General features: G+C 39.0%; 1 protein-coding gene and 1 long non-coding RNA gene across 3 annotated transcripts in view; one reads left to right on the top strand and one right to left on the bottom strand.

The window, feature by feature from the left end:
- Positions 1-5735, bottom strand: part of LOC125694354 (uncharacterized) — a 62181-nt gene extending 56446 nt beyond the window's left edge. The window contains exon 1 of the long non-coding RNA XR_007377522.1: positions 5113-5735. This is a non-coding gene — a long non-coding RNA (uncharacterized LOC125694354). The remainder of the gene's footprint in view (positions 1-5112) is intronic.
- Positions 5736-6125: 390 nt separating this feature from the next.
- Positions 6126-24270, top strand: part of SEL1L (SEL1L adaptor subunit of ERAD E3 ubiquitin ligase) — a 32308-nt gene continuing 14163 nt past the window's right edge. Inside the window, exons 1-12 of one of the 2 annotated variants that reach the window (XM_048947395.1) lie at positions 6126-6275; positions 12673-12710; positions 13109-13331; positions 16427-16594; positions 17211-17316; positions 18433-18595; positions 20102-20155; positions 20246-20305; positions 21444-21525; positions 21848-22002; positions 22692-22748; positions 23591-23659. In XM_048947395.1, the coding sequence (XP_048803352.1) occupies positions 6203-6275; positions 12673-12710; positions 13109-13331; positions 16427-16594; positions 17211-17316; positions 18433-18595; positions 20102-20155; positions 20246-20305; positions 21444-21525; positions 21848-22002; positions 22692-22748; positions 23591-23659 (1248 nt within the window). In that variant the 5' untranslated portion in view covers positions 6126-6202. The remainder of the gene's footprint in view (positions 6276-12672; positions 12711-13108; positions 13332-16426; positions 16595-17210; positions 17317-18432; positions 18596-20101; positions 20156-20245; positions 20306-21443; positions 21526-21847; positions 22003-22691; positions 22749-23590; positions 23660-24270) is intronic. The other variant, XM_048947394.1, reaches the window with a different exon arrangement.

The raw sequence follows: 24270 nt of genomic DNA, 5'->3' as shown, positions 1-24270 counted from the left end.
GTTTTATCTGTTGCTTCTAAGAACAGCATAGAATTAGTGGTATGTAAAACAGTAATCTCAAAATCTTGATGCATTCCAGTGTTGAAGTCATGTAGCCAATGATAAACTCTTTTTAGTTACATAACACTAAGCACACAGGATTCAAGGAAAATATATGAGAGGAATAAATTTAACACACTTATTTTTCTGCTTCTACTGCAAGTTGAAGATGTTCTACTCAGTTACAGACAGTTCACCTCATAACTGGCTGAAATAATCACAGAAAGCCTCACTTCTCTCATCTCTTTAAAGCAGAGTTAAAGACTGCATCCTTACTGTATGCCTTCAGTTGAACTAGCTAACATGTTTTCAGTCTCTGATGTACCACTGACCCTTAGATACTGTGAGAAGCTAAGGGCAAGTAAAGAACTTAAAGGATAGAACTGAGCAGGCTTAACTTCCTGATTTGACATAGATACCTAGAATTCCATATATCCCTATTTATTTGGATCTATTCGTCCAGTTTTATAGCACTGCAACCTTTACTTATCAAGGAAAACATAAGTTAGAGTGACCAACACACTAATAATACAAGAACATGCCAAGAACTGTGCAAGTTCAAGGAGGTCAACATCCTATCCTCAGCAATGGCTTGCAGAAATAAAGTTTAAGGAATAGAATACTAGAAGGAAAGTTTCTTTTGGTCCTTGTCAGCTTTCTAGAAACAGTTAAATAGGGACAATTGATGGCATAGACCAGATATATATTGTCAAGTTGAACAGTCAACCACAGACATGTTCTTTAAATGCTTTTTCATAATTTGTCATAAGAACATAGAGAAGAATTTTCTACTAAACTTCATTCCACTGTGTGAAAAAGACATTCTCCCCTTCTCCTTTTAACTCATCATTTCTTTTTTGCCTGCTGAGTTGCTGCGCTAGAAATAGTGAGTAATCATTCTCTATACTTCTCCTTACTGCTTGCAATTTTATAAATCTTTAGAGGATTTTTTTCAGTAGCCTCTTTCCTGAGACAGAAAGTTCCAGTCCTCACTTTGAAGTTGTTGCATCTTTCTGTACACCCTCAAAACCTGTGTATCTTACATAAATGCTATGATACCCTTCTCAAGATATAGTGAATAGAGCTCTGCAAAGAGTCATTTAACCTTCTCTTTCTCTCCCATTAGATTTTTTTTGTTAAAAAAAAATAAAAGTATGCAAAGCTCTCTCTCCAGCCTGAGCAGTATGCAGTGAGAATGAAGTCACTTACGTTTATATCAGATTATATAAATTCATGAATGTAAAATCAGTATAAATTTAACCACAGTACACACACACTGTAGGGTGAAATGCTTTAAAGTGTTTGCACAAACCTCTCACATTATCTGTAAGTGGAAGCGTAACCTATAAACTATAAACAAGAGCAGCTAAACCATTAGAGAAAACACTCTTAAAAAAATCAAATATTTAAAATAAAATGGGTTTTATACTCTTCCATTATCATTATGTTAGATGTCTGATCACTAAATCATTCCTCCCAGAGAGCAGTCCCACTTTCCTTCAAGTCTCAGATGTTTGATCACAGAAATGCCTGTTAAATGGCTTTTAGCAAATGGAACATTGATTTTCAAAGCCCAAGTGGAGATTTAAAAAAGCATGATGTTCTGTCAGTGTTTTTATTCCCGTGCTCTTTATCATGTGCTTTTTTCACAAGAATAATGTCTGAATACTGTAAGCAGGCCAGCTTGTTAGCGCATTGGGATCTGACACAAGAGAAAGACAACTAATCTCATAACAGGATAATCTCAGTGTGAATCAGCGTATCAGTATCACTTGGTGACTAGGTAAGAGCAGTACACTTTGCTGGAAACAGTGAAATAGGGCTGCATACCTAGCCAGCAAAAAGAAACCACACAATTTTGATTTTGCCTTCTTCGAAGGTCGGTGGCCGATTCCTCCCAGTAAGCATAAATCTAGTTACAGCACTTCACTCCTGACAGCTACAAAGGTGTAATTCTGGAATGAGGATGTTTCTCTTCAAAACTCTTGCCAACATCCCTTAGCAAAATATATGCTGCCACTCCATTCCAAGAAATGTAGCTCAACTCGCATACCTCAGTCTTAACCTCCTCCTACAAGTTTCACTTTCATAGCTTAACTTAGTTCTCTGCTGATGCACTTTATATAATTTTGGGTGGGCTCACATTTATTCTGAATATTGATTTCTTACTCTCTAGCCTTAGACTGTTTCAGATGCAGGCAAGTTACTTTTACATGTGTTTCTAAACATACACAGCTGATCAAGGTTGATCATTTCTCATCCCCAAACTACCTCAGAAAAAAAAAAACCAACACATCCTCCATGTTCCTTACTTGCAGCATTTTTCTGAATAAATTACACCCTGCATAAGTGCTAGGATTGTTCATTTATAATTGATAGTTTAAACCCTGTGATTCTTTTATCTACTTTCAGCTGAATTACTCAATTTTTCTAAGTAAAGAATTATGAACAATAAACATGTTTACAAGCTAACAACAAAAATGACCTAGAAATGGGAGCATTGCTGGAATACTTCTGCAAACACAAACCAGACGCTCAAGAATTCATGGAATCCTAAGGGATAGCCAGTATAACCAAACAACATTCTCAAATAACCATTTTTCTTTATCTGGTTTTACATTTTCCCTGTATCTGGGGATATTTCCACAGATAATAGCCAAAGCTATTCCCATAATGAATATCCGGAATATATCGTTGCTTGCTCACTGCCTGACCAGAGTTCTCCCTTTGGTGCTGAGCCTGCAGTCAGCACAGAAAGTTTCAAGAATGGGACTCTGAAGCTCGTAAGGAAAACATCAAGTCCAGATTCCTCTTTTTCCTACAACCTATCCCCATGCTGTTCTTACGATTTTCTCCTATTTTATCTCGAAGGATTTTAGTTTTCTTCTTAAAGTAATTCAGGTTACTCTAGAGTTTGCCACTAATACAACAGATTCTATTGTATTAATGCGTAGTAAAGTGGAGCATATACAATATTTTTAGGTTGCAAGCCATTTTAATGGGTTGGATACGTCACTGCAATAAATTACTTAATTTGAAATTGTTCCTTTCCCTCAACATCTGCACCACAACTTATGAGTCACCTCACAAAGTCATTTCAAAGACACTTTAATATATTTAAATCCACACATCTATGCAGAAGTACAGAAACAACTGTTATTTTCAGTTACAAATTCTAAACCATTAGACTGCTTTTCTACTAAATTAAGTTGTTCTCCTCACTTTTTTAGTAGAATAGAAATCTATTGCTGCATTTCTTCAATAATTAAAACATTTTAAAAAGCACGAACACCATGCTTTCACCAAATCAGGGACAAAGATGGGCCTGATGACACAACATTTTAGTCTCTCTAGAATAAGCAGGTGTTCATTATGCTGTGCTTGTTATGTGCTGTCATCTAAAGACAGGTCCATGAGCACAAAACCAGTTGGATAACATGGAAGGTTGCCATGGCTAGGTGTAGAGCTGAGGCTCCTAGCACAATTCAGACATAAGAAATCTATACAAATAACTCATGCCCCTGGACCTGTAACATTACAGCTCTGGTAAGAATATAATACTCAGATTTCATTAAAACCTACAAGAAATTCCACTGAAGATAACCAAAGCTTCTCCCCTGAGGAAATAAGCAGTAGGGAGAAAAAAAGCAACTCATAGCAGTAATTCAATAGAGTTAAAATTAGAGTGAATGCAAAAAGGAGTATGATTCCAGAATCTTAAACATACAGCAGTATCTTTCTCATTTTAAGAGTATAAGGAGTATAAGGGCATATGGTTAATAAAATTACCTGTTTAAGTATTATTTAGTGTAATAGAAATAACAAGCAACAAGAAAAACAATAAAGCAAATAAATGCACAAATATTAGTGAGTAGATATGAAATGAGACAAGAAAGATGAGAAGCAAGCAGTCATTAACTGATAGGCTGTCAAAAGAAACTACTCAAGATAGCCTTGAGGAAGGGACCACAAAATCAAAATTGTATTACAGAAGCAGAGCTGTGATAGTATATGAAAATATGGAATACTAGAGAGAACTTGAGAAGTCATACAAACATTATAGAATGCTTCAGGGAGACAAAGACAGGGTAAGGGTGAAATAAACACAGGACACTTGTCCAACTAAGCCCTGTATCTGATGAGTCTATTAACAAGTCTTATTACACCTTTTTTTATAACCTCAGCACTACTAGAGAGTAGTGGCTCCCTGAGGGGGTCCAGACAGCCTAGATAGGGATACATGGGCAACACCCAATTGAATGGCATACAAAGAAGCAACGAGGCCAAGTGCTGCACTTAAGTCAAAACAACCTCATGCAGTGTGTCTGGAAAGTTGCCCAGCAAAAAAGGACCTGCAGATGCCACTCAGTAGCTGGCTGAGCAGGATGCAGCAACATGCCCTGGTCAAGAAGGCCAGTGATATCCTGCCTTGCTTCAAAAATACTGTGGCCAGCAGGACCAGGGAAGATACCACGTCCCTGTATTCGTGTCCTGGTTGACCACAGTTTGAATCCAGTATTACGGGCCCCTCACAACCCTGGTAATGGGACTTGATGGGTCAGGCTAATAGGTGAACTTAACAATAGCAAAAAGCTTTTCCAACCTAAAAGATTCTTAATCTTACATACATGCCACAGGGGCCAATTGCCAGTAACAAGAGACCACAAATTACCAGGTCTACATACACCCTGGGGTCTGCACTAGATAGCCCAGAGCGCAACAGATTTAAGTGCCAGCAACACGGAATGGATCATAAATCACAGGGCTCACTGGACTGGCAGCCGGCACCAAGAGTGACAGGGTGCATGCTGCAAGGAGCAAGCTACAAGAGGCATGTGAAGAAAGTAGTACAAACATGGAATTCTGTATTCTTGTACTTGCCCACGTGCATGGCTAACGAGGAACTAAAAGACCTGTATCCAAAAAGGCTCCAAATAGGTTACCAGGTTACATAGGTACAGGGGTCCATATGCAGACATTAGGTCAGTCACTGGCAGGTATCGGCAATTGAGGGGTGCTTTATCTGCAACTTAATTAAGAAGCTCAAGGAAAAAAAAAAAAAATTAATCTTACCTCCATATATTTTTTCTCTCATTCCTTCATTGCAATTAAGCCTGCACGCACGTTGTGAAGCATGGAATAACTCAGAAACGAGCTCAGAAGGCGCAGACACAGCACTTCGCCTTCACCAAGACCTCCTCAGGCACGCACCACCGCGCGCTCGTGACCACAACCGCCGCTCTGCAGCGCAGCAGCACCGAACAAACTAAGCAGCCACCCGCACTCCTCCTTTACGAGAACTAATAAGCACCCCTCCGCAGCACGTGCCTTTATTCCCGCTCTCTCCCTTCTCATCAGCCCCGCCTTGTGAGCATGCGCACCTTCGCTGTCGCACGTGGCTCCGCGCGCCTGTGCCTGCCCGGGCGGAGCGGCCACGCGCTACAGACGGAGGGATTTGCTGCTGAGGGGTTTGTTAAGCGCAGCGGCTTTTGTGGGGTGATCTGTGAACGTAACGGAGCTGAGGTCGGGCGTCACTTAAGCACACGGAGCGTCCTGGTGAAACCTCGTGTAATAAAATAGCAGTGATCCGAGGTTGCGATACGGTTTAGTTTTGCACGCAGTGATGGATGCCGAGTGCCAGGTTAGTTGAGGGGCAGCACGCGCCCAGCCTGCGCGCACCACTCCCCCAACACAAACAGCTTTGCTACTCCCGCCCTCTTCCTCAACACGGCTGCCCTGCGGCTCCTTGCGCAGTTCGGCGCGGGGGACTGTGGGTAATGTAGTCCAATCGCGCCGTGACGCCTCGCGCTCCGTAGTGAAGGCAGAGCGAGGCATTGTGGGCCTTGTAGGAACGGGCACGCCCCAATCAGAGGTGTCGCTTGGGCAGGGCGCTCTCGCGCGGCCGGGCATGGTTCCACCATTATTTCCTACTGCGATCCCATTGGCCAACCAGAGGGCGTGACAGTCAGCGCCTACCCTGGCCAATCGGCGTGGGCCATGTAGAGAGGAAAGTCGTTTCCTGGCGGCTTGCGTACGCCGCGTTCAGCGGTCAGCTTTTATTCGTCAGTGCTGAGAGCTGATTGGTGGTGCCGGGGCGGTGGGTGGGGCGAAGGAGCCGGGCTCGGGGTCTGGCGACGGCGGCGGCGCAACGGAGGCCGGCGGGATGGGGCGGCGGGCGCGTCTCGCGCTGCTGCTGTGTGTCGTGGTTCTGCGGGCCGCGGGGTTGGCGGCGGCTGGTGAGTGTGTGGCTGCTGCCTCTCTACGACGCGCTGGGCTGCGACCTGTGCGGTCTCGTTTCTAGGGGCCTGCTGCTGGGGCTGCCGGCTGGGTTCTGAGGTGTGGGGGAGCCATGAGCCCTTGGGTGCCGGGTTAGGGTGGGAGCTGCTTCGGCCTCAGCAGGGTGTTGTGGGAGCTGGGTATCTGGTAGTTGTGTGACCGCGGGGTGGGGAGCAGAGCTGGGCCAGACTGGGCCGACATAGGCCTTTAGTGGGGCGGGCCTTTTTTCCTCTGGGATCCCTCAGGAGCTGAAGGGTTTGTGCCTTGCACGGTCTCGCTCGTTCTGGCAGCACGGCAGGAGTCTGTTCAGTGCAACTTAGTGTGTTTTGGTTTGACGCAAAATGCTTTTTTCTCCCTAATATGGATCTCGTAGCCGATGCGCCGACAGCGCTGATGTTGGCATTACCAGATGAACTTTCTCCCGCAGATAGATACGCAGCACTACTGGAGCATACACTGTGTCACTGTAATACCCTTTGCTGTTTCTGTTGGGATGCTGCTTCCATTTGTGTGCTTTGTGTTTGCTGTCATCCTTCTTCCCTTCCTGGGCTCCTGTTTCCCACTCCCTTGGAACCAAAGGAGCATAGGAGAAGAAACATGCAATGCCTTTATTTATATAGAGAGTCTTTAAAGTCTTTGAGAACTTGAATGTACAGCTTTTGCTACTCAGGGTGTGCTTACAGACTGATATCTCAAGAAAGTTAACCTTTTTTCTAGAGGTAAGTTCATTAGTCTGCGATTTATTTTTCATGTGTGTGATAGGAACCTAGAGGTAAGTTCCATTGTTGGAGCTCAGACTGAATATCAACTGTAGTTATAGAGCTTAGTGCGTAATGTTATAAGCCAGCTCAACATGTCCCATGGCATGGAAAAGGCAAGTACAAGGTCTGTGAAGCTAGAAGGGAGGCGTACCATGTGTGAATGCTGTGTTTGCACTGATATAAAAGGTAAAGCTGAGATAATTCACTTTAAATGAGCCGTCTGTTGTTTTGTGGAAGTTCTGTCAAAATTAGGGGCTGCTTAACAGCACCTCTGTGGCTGTAGTAGCATGCAGAATGCAGATCTTCTGGCTGGACTGCATTTCCATCATCCTATAGCTCTGTGAATATGAGGTTCTCATAGATTAGATTAATCTCAAAAAAAAACCTGTATATTTGCAGTCAATTGGATTAATAGGCCCAAGTCAAACCATAGTACGTTGCCTGGCAGTTAAGGATGTTGTTGCCAAACTTAAATTATTCCTGTGACATAAAATTTTTCATTAATATCCTGAATTAGGAAAGGATATTGGATTACAATGGGGGGGGGGGGGGGGGGGGGGGGAAATAATCATCTGTCTTGCTCCTATTTCCTCTATTTTCTGAAGGAGAAAGAAGTAATAATGACTTTTTAAGTGCCTTGCTTTCCTTCAGTAACAGTAAGTCTGTGTCTTGTACAGTCTGTTACACACCTACCTACTGTGTTAAATGCTTCTTTAAATACTTGATCGTTCTCTGATGTCAGGAAACTGTTACCTGGAACCAGAGTATATTAGAGGGAGGGATTTTTAAAAGGTTAAATAAAAATGGTTCAACTGTTATGTCTGAACTTTGGAAGACACTTTTAATAAGGACTTTTCTTAGTCAGGCAATTAGCTATATATTTAAATCCTAACTGTGCTCATAGTCTGCTTCAAGCAATTTCCTGAAGATTTCTTGCAAGAAAACTCATCAGGAGAAAGGAGTGCTTCTTAATTTAAGACATAATGTTAGTACAGATTATGAAGAAATTTGAGGTTGAGTCTAGGGAAAGAATACTAAGGCATCTGTGGGGGCATGGGCAAAAGCAGATGAAAATAGAAGCTACTTCTGTTCTGGTGAAAGACAGTGATCTGCTACTGCTTGTAGCTGCAGCGGCCTTCTGCTGCTTCTGCTTCATTAACAGTGTTGGGGGGAACATAATCTTATTTGTTTCTGATTGTGGATATTTTTTGATTCTAGATTGTTTCCCTTGCTCATGGGAATAAAGAGATAGAATTTCTTTTGCTTTGCCTGAAGAGAGGAAGCAATTCTTGCTCTGGCTATCCTGTGCCTTCTTTGGCTAGCATTAGTGATAAGCATAACTTTTTTTGTACTGGTACTGTTTTATTAACTGGTAGGACAGATGAATACAGGTATGTATTTATATTTGTTCTCATAAACATCAGAGTTTAATGGCTTTTCCTGTCCCTCGCAAGGTTTTTTTGTTTTTTTTTTTCCTAACTGGAATACATTCCTAAACTTTTGCCTTATTAAAAGTCTCATTTTCTACAGAGGGCTGTAAACAGCTAGCAGCAATTGCAAGGAGACTGGAAAAAAGATTTGTATTCAGTGTGAGAGTTGACCATTATCTTTATCTTGTAGTTGCCCTAAAATAAGGGCACTACAAAGATTGTAACTGGGAATAATTTACTTAGATAATTTGAAGGGATAATTTGAAATTAGTCTTGCTGAATAGATGCTGCTTAAGGATTTTGCTTAACTCATTGCAAGTTTTCGAGGTTCATGTAATAGGAATAGGATCTATGCTAAAGTGGCTCTGTTGGCCATTTCTTTTCTGAATTCAACAGTTGAAAGTTTCTTACAGAATTATAGAGTTATGGATTTTTGAGTTGGAAGGGAACTTTAAAAGTCATTTATTCCAGCTCCCCTAGGGGTATCTCTTGGGGACACCTACAGCTATATTGGGTGGCTCAGAGTCCCCTATCCAATCTGACCTTGAATTTCTCCAAGGACTGAGCATCCACCACCTCTCTGGGCGTGCTGTTCCTGTGCTTTACTACTCTTTTTGTAAAAAAAAAAAAAAAAAAAAAACTTTTCCCTTCTACCCAGTCTAAATCTTCCCTCTTCTAGTTTGAAACCATTTCCCTTGCCGTATCAAAACAGACCTTGCTGAAGAGTTTGTCCTCTTCATTCTTATAGCCCTCTTTTAAATACTGAAAGGCCACTATCAGATTCCCTGGAACCTTCTCTTCTCCAGGCTGAACAGCCCCAGCTCATTCAGCCTGTCCTCCTAGGGGAGATGTTCCATCCCTTGGACCATTTTTGTGGCCCTTCTCTGGATGTGCTCCAACAGGTCCAAATTTGATAAGCAGTAATCATGGGTGACTTTAGGTTTCCTTTGTTTCTACAAAATTGGGATAAACAGGGCTTGCATTCTGTTTCATCATCTGACTAGTCACTGGCACGAAAAGAATGTTCAAAGAAGTAAAAATACCACAGATGATCTCTAGAACAGCAGTCATCAAAATTCTGATGTGCATATTAAAAAATTTCCATGCTCAGTGTTTAACTTAAAGATAAATACACATGTATGTCCTACTCTGTTAATGCATTATGTACACAAAATAGAAATGAAAAAAAAAAAATGACAAAGATCAAGTAAATGGTATCTCATTTTATGCTTTATTAATGGTCCAAGAAATACTTTCTTCCTGCACTACAGAGACATGTCTTTGCACCCCTACTGTGTACAAAGCATAGAGCATACTAAATTTCACTTGTTGCTTTGTTGTGATAGTGTTTGAAACTTGAAAAGTGTAGCCAAAACTGTAAGAATCATAGAATCACAAGGATGGAAACAACCTGCAAGATCATCTAGTCCAACCACCCTCTCATTCCTATCAGTGCCACAAGCTACTAAACCATCTCTCGTAGCTCCTCATCCAGGCGCCTCTTGAACACTGCCAGGGACGGCGATTCTACCACCTCCCTGGGCAGCCATTCCAGTGCCTGACCACCCTCTGAGAGAAAAAGTTTCTCCTAATGTTCAACCTAAACCTCCTCTGGTACAACTTCTGGCCGTTTCCTCGGGTGCTACTATTTGCCTGGGAGAAGAGGACAGACCCTTTTTCATCACAACATCCCTTCAGGAGGTTGTAGAGTGCAGTGAGGTCTCCCCTGAGCCTCCTCTTCTCCAGACTGAACAATCCCAGCTCCCTCAGCCACTCCTCATAAGACTTGTGCTCCAGACCCCTCACCAGTTTCGTTGCCCTTCTCTGGACACCAACTGTCAGTCATCAATTAGAATGTTTATTAAAACTGTGAGAGATTGTCTACAGCTTCCAGTTACTGAATTTTGGTTTGTTTCCCAAAGGTGAGCAAGCATTCTAATGTTAAAACAAGCATTAGTTGTCTGGTAGAAGCAGCTCTTTAGCATTATAGTTGATTTGTTCTTGAATATAGCAAAACATTGGAACTGCTGGGCTTCTTCAACCTAATGATGTTATCTGAACTGCACCAACTGATTCCCACTATTTCTACCCCCTCTCCATAATACTTTCCTGAAAGTGGTAGTTCTTACAAAACTCAGCTAGCACTACAGCTGGAATACTTCTGCTATATTTAAATAAGCTAACTGAACAGAGGTTTTTCTACTTGGAATAAAATAAATGCGGTTATTTGAAGCTGATCTTAGCTATATATGAAGTAGTAGATAATTGAAGCAGGTGCTTAGCTGCCCTAGAATCCTGGCTGGGCATGTGAACACCCAGCTGTGTCTGTAATACTGCATGGTTTGTAAGAAACTTGTGAATTTCACCAGCTGCCTGTTTCAGGCACAAATCCTTCTGCTTACTCTTTCCTTTCAGTACTTCTTAGTATCCTTCTTATTTGTTTAAAAAATAAAAGGTAGGATTCATTTTCTTGTTTTGTTTTCCAGAAGCTCTTTATAGAGATAGGCACCCTTGATAAGAGACTCAACTTAAAAAAAAAAAAAAAAAAAAAAAAAAAAACTATTACCTTTTCTTTAGCATTTGTGCATGGAAAAACAAATGAATCTATCAGCTTTAATCTCTGAAGCAGGTGCACAAATATATCGTCCGTGACTTTATTCAGGAGTTGAACCTTGACCAATAAGCTGTTCTTAGGTCAAACTGTGACCTGCCACTAATTCTGTCAGGAGTGTTCTCAACTGCTTCTTGGAAGTAGACACTTCTGTAAATAGAGGGTGCATATTAGTCATCAGTCCTCTGGAATTAACATTAATCTCAGTTATTTCTAGTCATATTACCAGTAATCTCTGCAACCTCATCTACTTTGCCATGACCCACAAACAGTTAAACCAGACTTGTTGTTTTAAACTGGTCTTAGAACCAATTATTCAGGTGCAGCTTTCCAATAACAAAGCTGGCTCCTTCAGAGAGAATTTCAGTGATGCAATAGAAATGAAACAGGTGATTTACTTTCAGGGTTGAAGAGCAAACATTTAATGAGCTCTAGCTTGTGTTGGTTGTGCTCAGATAGCATTATAAACTCCAATTCATGGGGAGTGGAGTGGAATTCTTATATGTAATAGGAGTTGGTGGCGTGTTTGTTTAGATTTTAAAGTTTTTATTTTGATTTGAGTTCTGTACTGGAGGAAGGGAAAGCTATAGCATTTTTTTTCATTTCACCTAGATGAGGTGGTGTCAGATGCTGACAATGTTGTCAGATCTGGTAAGAGTCACATTTCAGCTGTCACATTTGAGGCTTTTGATTGAGATGAATGGTAGTGTAAGTCAAGTTGTCTGAAGTACAATGAGTAGTCCTTTGAATCACTTACACAGCTCTGCAAAACAGTGATGAAAGCGTCATAACAAACTTTTCAGATGATCTGCTGCCTCGTTTTCACCTCCGCTCCTTTTGCATTTTAGTGGATCTCTGCCTAATGACATTTCTTATCTTCAGCTTCTCTTCCCCATCTTTCTAACTGGTTAGCCTGTAATAACCCATTCAGGTGAGAAAGATGACAGTTAATCAAAGATTACAGCTCTTAAACAATATCTCAAGTCATTTCTCTTAGCTCTAAAGAGAAACTTCTGCCTGAAGTTTGAATATGCTGGTCAGGCACACGGATTTATCATTCTTCTATGCAAAGTACTGTTTAATTATCAGTGAGATGGTGCTAATATCACTTTCTGGTTAATCTTGAAGCTGTTTATACTAAAGCTGATATGGTGACTAAAATCCTCTGATTACTTGAGTTATTTGCACTTTCTGTGTACCTTTTCAAGCAGTTTAGCTGAACTGGAAGAATTCAGACTGCATGTTAATGTAGAAGATTAATTTGAGTTACAGTAATAATAAATCCTTTAGCTTTTCTAATATTGGATACAGTTGTATTATGCCAATATTAGAAAAGCTACAGGATTTAAAGTTCAGATGTGAGACTTTTGATTCCTTCTGACAACACTTGATGACAGGGTCTATTTTGAAGTGTATTACTTGCATTATTCAACTTTATACACTGGAGTATTTCAAAACAGTGGTAAAATACGACAAAATCAAAACAAAACTTTAGCTGTTCTTCAAAAATAAAACATTATGGAAAACATGTAATGACTTGTAATCTCTCTTATAGATGAAGAAGGGAATCAAGATGAATCACTGGAGTCAGAGGTGAGAAAAGTTTCTAGTCGTTCTGTTTTTTTTTCTTGTGGAGTAAGAACAAGGGTCTGAAATGCAGAAATATGATTCAATTGTTGTTTTCAAGAATTCTTTAGCTCTCACTGTTTCATTGACTACTTCTGTGTGATGAAAGAATTAATCTTCTGTATCTTGAAGAGTGTTCTTTTCATGGAACTAGGATGGAGTCAGTGAGAGCTAATAGCTCAATTTATTTCTGCTAATCCTCTTTAAATGTACTATACTAATTGGAACCCAGATGAAAATCATGACAGCATGTCTTTTTAAATTAATATATGTATTCTTTTTTTTTTTTTTTTTTTTTTTTTTTTTTTTTGCAACTTCTTTTTTTGGTTTCTAATCTTCTGAATTATGTGGCTGCTTTCTTTCAGGCTTTACCTGCAGAGGACCAGGTGAAGGACCATTCTGCAGGAACTCGAGTGGTAGCAGGTCAGATCTTTCTTGAATCAGGGAAGTCAGGCTCTCAGCCTGAGGATGAAGAGAACTTCCACAGTCAAGAGGAAGAAAAAGAGAATTCTCTGGAAGAGTTGAACTCTCTAGACATGTCTGACCTATTAAATAAGGATTTGGAAGATGCAGAAATACAGAGTCCAGGTAACTGCTTGCAAGGGTATAAACTAGTCGCAAGAGAAAACACTCTGCATAGCTGAGATGTAAATGAACACAAATAGTCATTTTTAACTCATCAGCTAACAAGCATCCTTACTTTTCCAGAATTTACCAGAATGGTAATTGGTATCCTTTTATTTGCAAGAAGCTTTTAGTGTGTATTTTTAGATTCATTTGAGTTTTCTTTAGTCCTATTACTACCATCTTTTTGAAAAGATTGTAATGTCAAATCAATAAAGCACTGAATTCTTCATATAGGACTCAAGTACATGTATATTACTGTGTGTGTAGAAACCATAGAAAGAGAAATTGCATCAGTGTTGCAGTCTGCTGACCAAGTGTCTGGAGAGTAGGTTGATAAAGAAGGAACAAACCTTGATATAAAAACAAGTTTCCTATAAGTGCCTTAGGGCAGCAACTAAATTGCTTGTAAACTTCAGTAAATTTTCAAATACAAGTAAAACCTTGTGTCTAACATCTCTAACTTCTAGTGTTCTGGTTTTTCTGTTTGTTTGTATCTTGCTAACAATAATATGAGTTTGATATTGTATACGTTTATAAGTATAAATAATATAAATATGATTATATAAAATTATTATTTTTGACTTTCAGTTAGTAGTGAATGGTACCTACGTGGTACAGTTGAGTACTCTAGACTTTGTATAGCAAAGAATTTTCCTTTTCATTTTGTCCATAAAAATTTAATTTTCAATTTTGCTAAAAAGAATAGCTACACGGTAATACTAATGGTGTCTATCTTCTCAACTCCTGGTTTGAATATCAAAAGAAAACAGGAATAATGAATAGGGTCTCTATTAATATATTCAAGTATTTTCTAATATACCTTCTTAATGCAGAACTAGTGTATAGTCTGTATTAAAAAAAAAAAAGTTACTAATAGGATTGAATACTGCTTTTGAGAGATGTAGTGTTGTAAGGAGAAGTATATTAAACTCTACTTAATAGTTCTGTGGCACTAATTAACTAAATACTTCATTTACTCAATCTGTTTCAAAATGAGTTACTTCCTACCTCAGAATTATGTGAGTAGATGGCTTGTCCCTGGGTAGTGCTTGCATCTAAGATTTTTAACTGTTCTTTTTGAAGTACTGAACATGATTTAAAAACTGCAAGTTTACACATCCTGTCCAGTTCTTTTGAACTTGTTATGAAATAAGTTAGTGATGTGGATAGAAGGATTACTTTTTGTATACAAAATGCAGTTCTGACAGAAAAGTGCCTGTATTCTGGGAGGGAGAAGACTCTTAAAGGAAAGCTTCACTGAGGAGATTTTTAACTGAGTGGGGCAGGAATCTGCCTCAGACACATTACATCTCTTGAACGAGCTGTCAGAGACAGGACTGCATTACAAGAGATTAAAGCTTTTCTAAAGATATATTCACTCATATGCATGGTGATGGGATTGCGTGCAAAATACTTTTAAACTTTCCATGTGTATTTTGCAGGTCAGTGAGCAGAGAAAAATTCCATCTTTGGAATCTTAGAATAATTGCAATTAAAACATTTCTTTTGAGAAAGAAGTTGGAATTCTCTTCCCATCTGTGAAGAGGAAAAAAAGAATGTAGTATCTTTTGGTTATTTATCCTTTTTGGGCAGTTTTCCACCAACTGCAACAATCAGTTGATACGGAGCTGTCAATTCCTGCCATATTTCCCTTCCAATTTGTAGGAATCTTAGAGTAACACAATGTATTTAAAATTCCTGAATACTTATAAATATGTATTTGGATTTCATGTGGTATAAAGTATCTTCATAATGAAGTTCTGTCATGAGCTCTTAGCATGAGGTGGTGCATTATGCAATAGCTAACTGACATCTAAAATGTTTCAAACCTACTTCCATCAAGACACATTTAATGCATGTTTGATAACACTTTTCCTCATGTTATTTAACTTGCCTAGGGGCATCTGCCAAGGAATCAACTTAGGAAATGCAATTTGAACAAGTGATCTATTTCTGGGGATTTTTCCTATTAATAATAATAAACTAGTGTGATCTTTTGGCCTTGCAAGTGTAGTTCTCTAGAGAGAGGAAAAAAACACAAACTTTCCCTACAGCCACGAGAGCTAGAAACTTTACCTTTAAAAAGCAGTCTAGTTGACATTATCAGTTGCAGATCTTTGCAAATGTGTTCAAACGAAGCTCAAGCCAACTGCTGAATTCAGCATACTGAAACAGAACTTCATAAAAGGCTGACTGAAATAATTTTCAGAGGTTTTCGGAGGTTGTAGTGAGCTGGGGGTCGGCCTCTTCTCTCGTGTCATTAGTGATAGGACCAGAGGGAATGGCTTCAAGCTACGGCAGGGGAGATTCAGGCTGGACATGAGGAAGTATTACTTTTCAGAAAGGGTGGTCAGGCACTGGAATGGTCTGCCCAGGGAGGTGGTGGAATCACCGACCCTGGGGATGTTCAAGGAAAGACTGGATGTTGTGTTGAGGGACATGGTTTAGTGGGAGCTATTGGGAATAGGTGAATGGTTGGACTGGGTGATCTTTTAGGTCTTTTCCAACCTTAGTGATTCTATGATTCTATGATTCTATGATTTCATGTTCAAAAAATGAAGATAGTTCATAGTCTTCATAGAGGATTGACATTACCTAAAAATAGTGCAGTGGAATTGCTAACCTTTGATAGTGTAGTGAGTGCATAAAAAGTAACACCACTAAAAGTAATTTTGAATGCAACTTAAACTGGTGAAGTGAAAAAATGTTTTCAGTGTATTTACGTAAAAAAAAAAAAAGTGCAGTTTTTCATGGAAGTCTTTCCTTAAAATTGTATATTCTAATGCATTTGCTGAGAAATTAAAAATAGGATACCTGCTGTTCCATTTCGTAATTGAAAATAAGATTAATATTTTTAAGTGTTATTTGGGAAAGTAACTGTTTTTACATGCTTTTGTAAGTTAGACTCTTTGATTCAAAAATTGATTAAATACAATTTTAACTTCATAAAAGTTAATATGTAGGAATTATGCTGGTATGTCTCCTATGTTGGTATGATAGACAGCTGCTTCTCTTTATTCTATAAATTAAAGTTATTTCTGGGTATGTATTTTCAGTTTTGACAGCTATTGGAGGCACTGCAGATGGTGAACCTTGCCACTTCCCCTTTTTGTTTATGGAGAAGGAATATGCAGAGTGTACTGCAGATGGGAGGGAAGATGGCAGGCTTTGGTGTGCAACAACCTATGATTACAAGAAAGATCAAAAGTGGGGCTTCTGTGAAAGTAAGCAAGCTGGTGTTTTTAATTTTTGTTCAAATAATACTTTCTTAATTCAGTGTTTTCATATATCCTTATGCTCTTTACTACAAGATCTAGAAGTCCTTATTGTGTATTAATGGCCATCTCGTGTAAGAAATGAGAAAGGCAAAGTTCTCATGATGGGAAATACTGGGGAAGAATTATAGTTCAAGTGCAGTTTTTAAAGCTTTTGGGAAATCTTGCAGTGGGGGAATCTGTAAAACTCGCTTTCTGAAGCTGTAGAAGTATGGAGATTTGACAGTGTTCCCCATTATACTTGCTGATTTTCTTGTATGCAAGCAAGCTTTTTCTAGAAAGCATCCTCCTGAAGGAGGAACCTTTCTTCCATGCACAGCTTGCTTTTGAGCAAGAAAAGGAATAATTTAACAGCAAACTCATGACAGAGATCACATGAGATGGTATCTTTGAAGATGCTCAACGTTTCCTTTGCCCGGTAGTCACTCAGAGTTGTTTATTGGTCTTCAAAAATACTCCTTAAACTGTATTTACCCTTAAAACAAGTAGGAATTTTGAGAAACCAGTCTTAAGATGTGTAATTGGAGATCTTAATGTTTTGGGTTATTTATTTTGCTTTTAAAAGCTGAAGAGCAGTCCAAAAAGAGGAGGCAGATGCAAGAAGCTGAGGATATTTATCAGACTGGAATGAAAATCCTTAATGAAAGCACCAAAAAGGCTCAGAAGAAAGAGTAAGTCTACACCTTCCATCCCTACAAGATAATGACTATGTAGCTGGTCAGTCATTTATGTTTATGAATTAACATAAATTAGATGCCTTGGTATTTTCCTGCTTAATGAGACTTATCAACAAGTTAGGCAGTGATGGTAATGAAAATAAATTTCTGAATCAGTGTCTTCCAAGTGTTGGCTTAATGCAAGGTGGTGCTGCAGTTTTCTAGCTACAGTCTGAATGTGAGACCTGCCTGAGAGGAGAGTGTGTGATACAAGTAGTTGATATGTCTCTGTTACTAGATCCTTTTTCAAATGTTTCTTGTTATGGTTTTCATTCGTTTTCAAATACTGGGTTGGTGAAGAAGAGCTTTTCTTGTCCTGCTCTGTTCGATCTTCAGGGAAATGTTAATCTTATTCACAAATTACTAAAGCTCAAATAATTAGCTTTTTGTGAGCTCGGGTAATGTTTATAGAAGAAACCAAAAAAGAATAGAAAGAGATGTTCTGTTCTTTCTGGTATTTTTACTTTCTGCCCTGTAATACAACCAATTGTTGGTGAAGTAGTTTTCAGTTTACTGTAATAATAGCTAAGTTAAGAAGTTAAGTTTAGAACTGCCTGGTACTCATTTTGGCAGCTTTATCAGGAAGTGGTGACTTCAGGGTACTGATTATTATGTGAGCATGATTATGCATTAAATTTGTCAATGGAGACAAGGCAGCTTATTCTGACCTCAGAAAGCTGAGCTACACTTAGAGATTGTCCATCACACCTTGGCAAAGATAAAGACAGCTAATACCTGTTAGCATTTGATTAAATAGTATCAGATTTTAAAAAAGAGAACTTTGTTACAGTTAGCATGACTGTTTTATCACGTGACTTGTCATGTGTGCAGTTGTCTTGGACCAAATATTTGGTATTTTCATCTGAATAATTTTGTACTCATCAAATCAAAGACTCCAAAGTAGTTTTCAGGCTTCTTTTAATCTGCTATATTCTCTGAGGTTATTACAGAAATGGTCCTTGTAAATATTCAGCACCCTGCTTGAAATTGTTCATACAAGAATGTGAATTGTACAGGTTTAGGAATGGAATCTGTTTTGCTTTGAAGTGACTAAAATTGTTTTCTTTTAAGAGCATATCAATATCTTCTGAAGGCAGCTGACATGAATCATACCAAGGCAATGGAGAAAGTGTCTTACGCATTGTTGTTTGGGGATTACTTGAAGCAGAACATACAGTCATCTAAAGAGCTATTTGAAAAACTAACAGAAGAAGGTTCTCCTAAAGGACAAATGGTATATGAATTCTTAAATTCTGCAAAAATCTCCATAGGTTTATAAGTCGCTTAGATCTATAGATTGTACTTGTTTTAAATGGGTTTTATAGATTGTTCTTTCCTCTAGAATGAGATGAAAACAATGAATGTCATCTGTTACCTAGATTTAAAAAAAGGTAGTAGACACAGCACTTTGTTTGAAAATGTGATGTGAAACAACTTGTTCTGGTTGTTACCAGGAGCCAACTGATCTAGCTGTAGGTATCCCTGCTCATTGCAAGAGAGTTGGTCCAGATGACTTTAAGGGCCCCTTTTCAATGGAAACAATTCTGTGGTACTTGTTCATTGTGTTGAAATTTGTGGCTATTGTCAATTTGTGTACATCAGTGTTTGCATATACTTCCTTCTCTGTTTCAGAAGCATCAGCTTCTTTTGGAGTTGACCAGTTTCTCTTGATTCTTTGTCCTTAAAATCCTATTCCCCACTTAGTGTTAGAGCACTGATTTGCTTTAAGAAGCGAGAGTATTTTTTTTTTCTAGAGACTTAATAAAGATCAGAATTTTTATCAGTCTAGAATTCAGTACTGTCGCCATTTCTCACGGCGACTTAAGTTGCAGTCCGCCCAGCCTGCAGTGGCCTGACAGCCTCAGGCCCAGCGCCCGACCGAGTCAGTCCCGCACTAGGCCTGATCCATTCGTTCACTATTCAGCACACCAAAATGATGTGACAAAATGCAGTTTATTGTAAGCAACACACTCTTCTTATAGCTCTCCCTATAGCACAGTGTTACCAATCACCTTTGCTACGATTATCTCTACCCAATAGACGTGTGGCATGTCTTGTCTTGCCATGTATCACCATGGTTTCTCAACTGTCAAGGGGCCCCCGCAGAGCCTGGTGACCTCCACAGCCTCCCTTTTATGTATTCCATTAACCACAGAAGGGGCCCCTGCAGATCCTATTACGCCTGGTGACCTCCACAGCCCTCTTATTTATGTATTCTGTTAACTACACAGTACTATCTGCATTGTTTCTCTACACTTTGAGAGTTGCCTAGAATGGTTTATGTACACTGCATCTTCTATGCTACTAGTTTCTCTACTGAGTCACACAGCTGTAACAGGTGTTAGAGTAGATACAGTAGTACTTTACTAAACTTAAAGAATAAAAGTAACTTGGAAAAATGTAGCCCAACAATTTTTGTTACTCTAACTGCTATTGTATCTGTATTCCCTACATGTATGTACCAATTCTGACCTTTTGTTTGTTATGTTAGAATGAATTCTGATGAATTGCATGTATGGTAGTTTCTTAAGTTTCTTAAACAACTGAACAACTTAGGAACTTGATATTGTAAAATAAGGAAGGAAAGGCCTAGATAGAGGAAGTACCAAGTGAAGGTAGAGAATAGCATGTTCTTTCCAACTTTGAGTTGTTGTATGATTCCTTTATAATTATGTATTCCAGGAATTCGTAATCCTGGAATTTCCTTGGGATTTGCTGACTATCTTCATTTTATTTCTAGGCCCTTGGATTTCTGTATGCATCTGGTCTAGGAGTCAATTCTAGTCAAGCTAAGGTAACACATGGAAAAAAATCTTCTGTGTGTGTTTTCTTTTTATCTTGGAGGGAGATGTTTATATAATCAGTGATATTTTTATTTGTTAAGGCCCTGGTCTACTACACATTTGGAGCTTTAGGAGGAAATCTGATAGCCCATATGATCTTGGTAAGTAAAAGCTCCCAGTTAAGTTTTTATATGCGTGCATTTCCTATTATTCCTCCTTCGTGTAAGGAAAAATCTGCTCACTGTAAGCTGTGTGCCACTGTGGATTTAAATGAACCAAGTATATATCCCTTTTCACTTAAAGCAAAATGATATCTGCCTTTTTCCAGCAGTGTGCCCTTGTGGCCAAGAGGGCCAATGGCATACTGGGGTGCATTAAAAAGAGCGTGGCCAGCAGGTTGAGGGAGGTAATCCTTCCCCTCTACTCTGCCCTGGTAAGGCCTCATCTGGAGTACTGCGTCCAGTTCTGGGCTCCCCAGTACAAAAAAGACAGGGATCTCTTGGAAGGAGTCCAGCAGAAGGCCCCAAAGATGGTGAAGGGCCTGGAGCATCTCCCCTGTGAGGAAAGGCTGAGTGAACTGGGTCTGTTCAGCCTTGAGAAAAGAAGACTGAGATGGGACCTGATCCAGGTCTATAAATATCTAAGGTGTGGGGGGCAGAATGGCGAGGCCGGACTCTTTTCAGTGGTGAATGGTGACAGGACAAAGGGAAACGGCTGGAAACTGCAGCATAGGAAGTTCCGCACAAACATGCGCAAGAACTTCTTTACAGTGAGGTGACGGAGCACTGGAACAGGCTGCCCAGGGAGGTGGTGGAGTCTCCTTCTCTGGAGATGTTCATGACCTGCCTGGATGCCTACCTGTGCGACCTGCTGTAGGGAACTTGCTTTGGCAGGGAGGTTGGACTCGATCTCAGGAGGTCCCTTCCAACCCCTACAATTCTGTGATTCTGTGATTCTTAGTTGTTCTAAGCTGATAAAAATAGTGAAAGCCAAAGATCTTGGCAGAAGATGCAGTTTCAAATGATGTTGAGATTTAAGAGAAAACATATTGCATTTAAGTGGAAAGATGTTTAGGTTTTCACCTGTAAGTTTGTCCTGGAGTAATACCTGCTGTTTATTGGATACACTTAGCCTTTTGAATGGTATCAGTCAATTGCTTTTAATGGTTTTGGAATTGTCTCATGACTTTCTTTTAGCCTGTTGTCTTGTCAAAACTTGTTCCAGTAATGTGAAAACTTTTGTTTGTAATGTGGCAGATAGTGAGTTGTCAAATGAGTGCCATCTTTGTTTTCTTCTTAGGGTTACCGTTACTGGGCTGGGATAGGAGTCCTGCAAAGCTGTGAATCTGCTCTCACTCACTATCGACTTGTAGCTAATCACGGTAAAAGCACTTTTTACTCAACTAATATTTTTGAACGATACAGAAATACCTAGAAAGTCTCCTTTTGTCTGCATTAGAGGATTATATTTTTACACTTCTAAGTTATCAGTTTGGTTCTGAATAGTAAGGTTTTTTTTACCTCTATTTTATAGAAATGAATTTAATTCTTAAACAGTGTTTCAGTAATTTATTCTCTGTAAAAAAAAAAAAAAAAAAAAAAAAAAAAAAAAAAAAACCTGGATCTCTAATGGTTACTCAAAGTTGCAGTATAGTATTTGTATTGAGAAAAGCTGCCTGAAAGTTTTACGTATCTGTTTTCTAGTTGCTAGTGATATTTCATTGACTGGTGGAACAGTGGTTCAACGGATTCGCTTAGCAGATGAAGTAGAAAATCCAGGAATGGCAAGTGGAATGCTGGAAGAAGACTTGATTCAGTATTACCAGTTTGTAGCAGAGAAAGGAGATGTACAAGCACAGGTAAAACTTAATACTTGTATTAAAACTTGATATTTTGCAGGAGTTTGGGGGGATTGTATGAAAAGTGTTAGGAAGCTAAAGCTCTAATATCTCTCTCAGTATTTCTCAGTAATCAGGTTGATTGACATTTCCCGACTATCTTTTATGAGAAGGAGCTTATATTTTAGCATGCTTAAGATTGGACTTAAAAGCAAATATCTGTGGAAAAATAAATCCAAAATATTATCACTTCTGTATCTTAGAGAAGATGATATTGGAGTTCATGGAAGCCAGTCAGACTAGTTTAAGAAAAATTTTACATGTTGTAAGGGAAGTCTTGGTCAAAAGAACTGGCCTTGTGAAAGAGCCTCAATTTCTTACTGCTTTGTTTTTGTAATATTTCTGCATGGTGCCAGCTGGACTTCTTCTATGTATAACATCGGTTGAGGGGAGAACACTGCAGGCCAACTGTTGTAATTTAACTCTCAGCTAAGACTTAAGAATTGTGTAGAATTGAAATGAACAGTCTTTTTTTTTTTTTTTTCTAGGACAGTCACTTTTTATTATTCTCCATTAATTCTCCACTTCTCTTAGCATAATATGGAGGAAATGGGTTTTGTATTCTGTCTTTGTCTATATTATCTGTGTTTCTAAGAAAGTAAATTTCCTATGGAAAAGTGATTTATTTGTATTGTACCCTTTATGTTTAGGTTGGTCTTGGACAATTGCACTTGCATGGAGGAAGAGGAGTAGAGCAAAATCATCAGGTAGCCTTTCTGTGTATCTCCAGTGTGTATTACAGTTATAGAGTGGGGTGGAAATAGTGTAGCTAAGAACACAGTCAAGCAGAACTCTTATGTGCCATAAGGTGTTTAATGTCTTCAGTAAAATTTAATTTTGTGTTTAATAAAGTTAGCTTAATACTAGTCTTAGAAATGAGGAAGTAAAAATACAAAGATGAGTTTTTCCACTAAATGTTATCTGAAACTGGCTGAGTTTCTGCATATGTAGTAGGATCTTCATGGTGGACTGTGTATACATTAGCAATTATATTCTAACTCACATGAATTTGAAGAGTAGAGCACTTCAATAGCCAAAATGATGTGACTGAAATACTACAGTTAATAAATCTGTTTAGAAAGCGAAACTTCTGCTGTCATAAGCTAGCCTAGCTATTGCTCATAAAAGTTAAAATAACTATCTTCTGAAAATATATACTGAAAAACTAGAGAGCTGAGTGTGCTGTTCTGGGGATTATTTCAGACTCTGCTACTGACCACAAATTATGTAACAGCAGCCACCTTAAAAATGGCTCATCGTAAGAGTTTAAAGAATATGTTCAGTGGTCAGAATGAGTATACCCAAGCTTATATACCTGTATAGCTTGTATTCAGTAGCAGTTTTTTCTCTGCCTATTGGAATACACTGAGTGGCATTGCTGCTCAGTATTGAGATTTTATATAGGGAGCTCCATTAAATAAGGCAGGATTGATAAGCCTTTTGCTCAGAAGAACCTGCAAGCCTGACAATTGTGCTTGTGCTATATTTTGCAAGAAAAGACTCAGATAATATATCAAGATAACTAAAATACTTGTTTTCCTTTCTCCAGCGTGCATTTGAGTACTTCAATCAAGCAGCTAATGCTGGCAACTCACATGCCATGGCCTTTCTAGGAAAGGTAAATATTGAACACTCAAAAATAAGACAATTGTCTGTTTCAGTTGAATAATAGTATTTCCTATCTCCTGATTTTATGTAGTCTCAAACTGGAATGCTGGAAGCTTCAACTTTGCTAGTTTTAAACTGAGAGTAGCAGTTTATTATGTCTAGTCTGTTTTCTATTTCCTCTTTCACTTTTGGAAGGTTTTTTTTCAGTGAATAGTGCTTGAACTAGACCTTTAAAAGTAGGAAATGGGTGTCTGGATAGTTAACTATGGTGTAGCAAATGTTTATTCCAGAAAGAAAAAAAAAAAAAAAAATTTCTTATTCTGTACTGGAAACAGAGGTATCTAAATTAGTTTCCAGTAGGTTTGTATCAAAGCCTGAATCTGTCTGCAGAGTGGACCTTTGTATCAGTTTTCTGAGACTTATTTCCTTCTTAAATTTAAATTGGACTGAGCAGCTGCTATTTGTGGTGTGAACACCTTTCTCCTTAGAAAGGTATTCAGGTCACTTGCCTGAGATCTAGATTATCAGCTACCTTTACTCTGTATGAGGAGCTAAATCCTTATTATTCAATGTGAGTACCCCGTAAGATTAGGCAGCAGTGTACAGTAGCTCTGGCTTACC

Source organism: Lagopus muta, chromosome 6 (assembly GCF_023343835.1).
Source record: "Lagopus muta isolate bLagMut1 chromosome 6, bLagMut1 primary, whole genome shotgun sequence".
Classification (NCBI taxonomy): domain Eukaryota; kingdom Metazoa; phylum Chordata; class Aves; order Galliformes; family Phasianidae; genus Lagopus; species Lagopus muta.
The sequence above is the reverse complement of the archived record's forward strand: the minus strand, read 5'-3'. Positions and strand labels throughout refer to the sequence as shown.